The sequence below is a fragment of the Cavia porcellus genome, unplaced genomic scaffold, assembly GCF_034190915.1.
Source record: "Cavia porcellus strain 051 isolate PalLab524CR breed Dunkin Hartley unplaced genomic scaffold, mCavPor4.1 scaffold_8, whole genome shotgun sequence".
In the NCBI taxonomy this organism is placed as follows: Eukaryota; Metazoa; Chordata; class Mammalia; order Rodentia; family Caviidae; genus Cavia; species Cavia porcellus.
The window spans coordinates 68,856,362-68,862,361 of record NW_026947491.1 but is presented as its reverse complement, the minus strand read 5'-3'; the positions used below and the strand labels follow the sequence as shown (position 1 = coordinate 68,862,361).

The 6,000-nt window shown below is 33.3% G+C and overlaps 1 protein-coding gene across 2 annotated transcripts in view; it reads right to left on the bottom strand.

Annotated features, from left to right (window-relative positions):
- Positions 1-2,349: 2,349 nt before the first annotated feature.
- The window catches only part of Zdhhc17 (zinc finger DHHC-type palmitoyltransferase 17), an 83,370-nt gene continuing 79,719 nt past the window's right edge, over positions 2,350-6,000 (bottom strand). For both annotated transcript variants that reach the window (XM_063255183.1, XM_063255184.1), the window contains one exon: positions 2,350-5,144. In XM_063255183.1, the coding sequence (XP_063111253.1) occupies positions 5,006-5,144 (139 nt within the window). In that variant the 3' untranslated portion in view covers positions 2,350-5,005. The remainder of the gene's footprint in view (positions 5,145-6,000) is intronic.

Genomic DNA, 6,000 nt, shown 5'->3' with positions numbered 1-6,000 from the left:
AAGTTACTGAGCAACTATGTGATGGTTTTAAAACATTTCTACACATTTCTTGATATTCCCACTAGAGAGCTATGATTACATACATTCCTGTAGATTAACAGCACACTAGCATACTGAAGGCCTTGAGATGCTACCACTGGTCTAGCTGTCCATGGAAAAACACCTATGGAAATAATTAGTTGGTGGTGTTCAAACTATTTTATCTCATGACCTCTTTTCATTCTAATTAAGTCCAAAAGATAACTATTTATGATAGTTGTGTCTATTAATATTTTCCAATTAGAAACAACTTTCATTCAGACTTCCTCTTACATCTATGATAAAATAGAAGGCAGATTTACACTTTAACTAGAAACAAAGGCAAATTATTTCACTTTTTTTTTTTTTTTTTGGTACTAGGGGTTGAACTCATGACCTTGCACTTGCCAAGCAGGTGCTTATGCCACTGAGTTAAATCCCCAGCACAAAGGCAAATTATTGAAAAATGTTTCAGGACTTTAGATACCAGGCAATAAAGGATAGTTATAGGACAAAACAGAATTAGCCTTACAAATTACCAAAGCCTACTGCTTTGAGATTCTAGGAGGCAGTACTAGGAAGGAGAACATAAGAGGTAGAAGCCACCCTGAGTTGAGACAATTTGGGGGTGGGGTGTGGTGGCTGCACATAACTTGGTAGTTGTGCAGAGAACTCAGGGATTATGTCGCAGATTCTCTTAACCCTACGTTACAAGCCTTCAGCCGTGCTCTGACCAAACATGTATGCTGCATAACTGCCTGATTCCAAGAGAAGAAACTCACTACTATTTACAGCAAGATGCTTGTTCACACTACCAAGACTGGGCAACACTGCCAGAGCTTTGGCTTTAGGGTATACAGTGTAGATACCTTTTACCTTAGTAATGATGATTAATGAAGCAGCAAGACAAATCTAAGTGAGCAACTTAGTGGGATCTTGTCAATAAATGGATGTGTGTGTGTGTGTATGGTTCAGCATTCCCTAAATTCAATCCCCTATACGAGGGGGCAGGGGCACATAAAGGCAAAAAAAAAAAACCTATCAAAATCAATCCAGAATTGGCAGATGTGAAAATTAGCAGGTAGGGGCATGAAAAATCAACCATTATATATGTATTTTCAAAAAGAGATACTAAAGACACAAAAAGGTCCACATGAAACACAATAAAACACTGAATTGTATTAATAAAAGACTACACATAATAAAGAAACATCAATGAACTAAACACAGAGACTAGGCAAAAAAAAATACTCCAACTTAAAAACAAAGCTCGGTAGCAGGTAAGATGTTACCAAGTGACCCAATGTTTGTACAACTCAAGTATCTGAAAAAGGAAAAATACTTCAAGAAATGACTGGAAAGCTTCCACGTTTGGTGAAAACTAAACCTACAAATTCAAGCAGCAGCAGCAACAAAAACTTTCTCATGTAAGTGGAAGTGTACTTTGAGTACTAAAAACATGGCTATTTATTAAAAATATTATCAGCTGGGCATGGTGGTGCATAGCACCACCTCCTAGCACTCTAGGAGACTGAGGCAGAAGGGCTCCAACTTTGAACCCAGCCTGGACAGATGGTATTCTGGATTTCCACTTGGAATTACATATTTTTCTATTTTAAAGGTCACATAAATATATTTAAAAACAAAATCCTGTGAAAAGCACTTTAATAAACTGAAGAATGTTTTCTGATACACATGTTCTGACATGTACTGTGTTTCTAATTATGTCCATGAACCACTAGAAACATAAACCACCACATGAATAACAGGAAAGGGCCCCTTCATAATTTTTTTAAATTTTCAAAGGTTTCTTTGCCATACATACCTTTTCAACTGAGATTGATGTAGCAGTATTTTAGGAATACTTACATTTAAAACTTAGGATTCATATAGTTTTAAAGGATCCTAGTAAATTCTATAGAATAAAATTTATTAAAAATACATACAAGTCAAGTGTGGTGCCACATGCCTCTAACTCCAGCAGTCAGGAAGTGAGGCTGGCGTGGGCTATATAGTGAGTTTAAAACCAGCTTCAATTAAATAAGAAGATTCTGTCTCACTAAAAGAAAAAAAAGGGTAGGAAAGTACACACACACAAGAGGCATACACAAAAAGTTGGAACTTGCAGCACACACACACACACCACACACACATACACAAAAAGTTAGAACTTGTTGCAGCACCCACCTTTTACCTTTGCAAATTTCTATAATCTTATACCTCTTGATTCCTAGTAGACCAAGGCATGAGTATATAATCATTTCATATTATTGGTACCATGGCTTCAATTTCTTTTAAGTGAACTGCATGAAATTATAAACAAGCACACACTTAAGAGTCAATATTTATTCTGATTAATATTTTACAAAATTTGACAGATTTAATTTATGTAAGGAGAACTAATTTATTAAACACTTTACAGGTTTTTCTTTCCACAGAGTAACACAGTAAGTAGCAAAATAATACTTGGCACAGTTATAAATAAAATACAAAATAAAAACATTCATAGCCTAAGTGTAATGATGTTGTTTTATGCCTATTAATATTTCAAATAAACTTACAAACAAAAAATATGAAAAAACCTCCAAAGAAGTATTCATGTCAGAACTGAGAATTAAGTTTCTATTTGCTGAAAGTGTCCAATGAAGCTGATATGAACTATTCCCAATTACCTTCATTCACAACTTCAGAGCTGGATTAAATCCTGTGTGATTCTACACACAGGACCTACAAAATAATTAAACAGATGGTACATTACTGCATAGGTGCTCCTTACCATCTGACCATTTTTCTAAGTTATAGATTTGAGTGGTACTATGAAATAATTAGTACTATTACCATTTTCATTGCAATTATTTTCCATGTAATTATACATTTAGGGTTTTTTCAATTTAATTGAGAGATAATTCTTTGTACTGAAAAGAATATTGTACCACAAAGAAAGACAGTAACAACATTCTTACCCAAACTCTGAGAAAACTACCGGTTTTTAAATGTTGATAAAAATGTATTAGACAAAAATTGCAACTGACTCTTCATGTGAACTGGCTCAAAATACAAAAAAATTAAAACAAGTCCTAGCATTGTATAAATAACTTTAAATTTAAAAATTATCTAAAATCTTCCCCAATTGTTAGTCAAAACTAGCAGAGACATTTGTAAAGTTAACCAATTTTTTTACAATCTATGACATGGCACAATGCTATTGCCACCCCACACCCATCTCTTCCCTTTTCAAAAATAAAGTACATATGCCAATTTTCTATTATTAAAACACCCAGGTACACTAAGGGTAATCTTTTTTTGTGTGACTTGTGATCAAAGAAACTACTATATAAAAATGGTAGTACTTGGAAATACTGAACATCAACTATATACATTTTCACTGCTCTTCTTACTAAGGCAAGGGTGGGTATACCAATAGATTGCTTTAATACCTGTAATCTGCAGTTTACAGGACATTCTAATTGTACCAAGTATCAGACATGCAGTGAACTTGCGGGGTATAATGCCTATTAACAGCAATATTGAACACCACGAGAAGCTCATTAATTATCTCCCTTTTCTTTTTGGCTGGATAAAGTAAAATGAGCAGCTTTAAAAACACTAACACATACAGACACAAAGAGAAAAGTATTTGATAAATTATTTATATACAGATACACATTCTTTACACTGGTCTAGGATCTGTCATCAGTCTGACTTCCCTTCCTCCCCCTCCCTCACCCGATTCCCTCTCACAGGTTTCCCACAGGTTGCTCGAACCACATTTTGCTACAGCATTTAAGAGGACTAAACCAAGTCTCACTCTGTAAACAATATTCATGGAAGTAGTGAGGGTATGGAAATGCTGCAACAAAAATTGATCAGTGCATTACATTTAACAGTAAGAATATCTTTCTCAAATTATTTCAGCATTTAAAAACATCAAAACATACTCAAAACTGGGAAAAGTGAAATAATCTTGGGGATTAAATCCTACTTTCTGATAGATCATTTAAAAAAAATACACCATTAGCTTTTCTTTTATTCACATGTGCTATGTACAGAGATCATGCTCCATCTTTAGCTTAAACTGTTATTTTCTACAATTTATTTTGCAGCTCAGAATTTTAAAAGTATATCCATTTACCTCTATTACTAAGAATTTTGCATTAGCTTATTTGTTTTGCCTTTAAAAATCCCATCTGAACTCAAAAACTGGACTGTTTGCACATTAGATTAAATTCTAATTTATGCTTCACTGGATAGTAGTATCTCTAGTATACATTCTATGCAGTATATCATGCACTTAGTAGGGCTTTTAAATTTGAACAAAATATAACTTACTAGGCTCATGCAAGTGTTTCATTATTAGACCATAAAACCTCAGAGCAAGGTTACTACAAATTATTCCACTGGACTAAAAATATACCAGCATTGTAAAGGCTGATAAAATATTGTTAGCACATATTTTGTGAACATTATTTTCTTGTGCCTTATTACAGTAGATCCCTAATAAAACCACGATTTTTTTAATCACAGTATTTGTATGTACATTCTAAAATGTACAAAATGCTACCAATCAATTTAATTCTGGAATTAGATGCAATTCTCTTAGACTGCATATTAAAATATGGCCATATTACTTAAATTTCAGTTAGAACATTTCTGATCAATATACTATGCCTGTCAACAAAATAAATTCACTTTTTTTTATGAAATATGAGAACAAAACCAAAAAGTTGAGTATGTAGTTAATTCCCACATTAAGAACCATTAAAATCCTTTTTATGATCTTTAACTCTTCCCAGAAGTGGCAGTGTGTTCTGTCCATGTTGACTTTGTTAATACAAGTGTTGAAAAAAAAAAAGACTGTAAAATTCACTGTTAGCCCTACACACAGCATGCTATTGTTCAAGGATGTGGATTCGAGTGTGAGAGAGACAAGGACAGACACAATTTTCAGGCACCACTCAGCAATATGCTTCAAAGGATAAAGATGTTGCTACACAAGCTGGTACCCAGATCCTGATATTTGGTCATATTCTATTGTATACTGTCTGGTCCAGTCCACGATAACAGGACGAAAGAGGCCACAGCATCGAAATTCAAAGAAGTCTATTATATTCCTTACACATCCATGGCTAAAAACAGCCGCCCAAAAAGAAAAAAAATCAGTTAGTACAAATGATTTAACATGAGTTAAACATAATTTTGGTGTCCAACATATTTTTTTCAAAGCTCAAAACCTCAAGTTATTGGCAAGAACTAAGTTATCTTTACAAAATAAATATCTATTCATATGACTCCATTAAACACTGATTTTCTTTTTGCTAACTAAAAAGTTAACAATTATATTTTAAAATTATCCAAATCTGCATTTATTTCATTCCTGCACTGTATATAATTTTGATAAAAAAAAACTTCCTTAACTGCAACTTTTTTTGACAAGGAGACACACTCTCCAAAATTGAAAAAGAAAATAAAATACTTATAACATGAATTTGGCAGAAGACCTAAAGGTAACAATTTATGCAATATTATTATTATTGCTGGGCATGGTGGCGCATGCCTGTAATCTCAGCACTTGGGAGGCTGAAGCAGGAGGATCATTGCGAGTTCAAGACCAGCCTGGGTTACAAAGTGAGATCAAGGCCAGCCTGAACTGCATAGTGAAACCCTGTCTCAAAAAGATAGATAGATAGATAGATAGATAGATAGATAGATAGATAGATAGTTAAGACAGATAGATAATTATTATAAAAGCTTGACATATAATAGCTTATATAAAATTCAGTTTAAAATATTTTACATAAATGGGACACTAGGTATCAAGGTTAGATGCAATTTTAAAAATATACTTAGATATATGGTTAATATGATGAATTATATTTTATGGTGTTATGAAGTAACACACGCTACTTCTACAGAAATCTTATATTCAGTAGCATTTAAAAAGCTAGTTTTCAATATTACTAACTAAAAGATATAGCCCCTCTT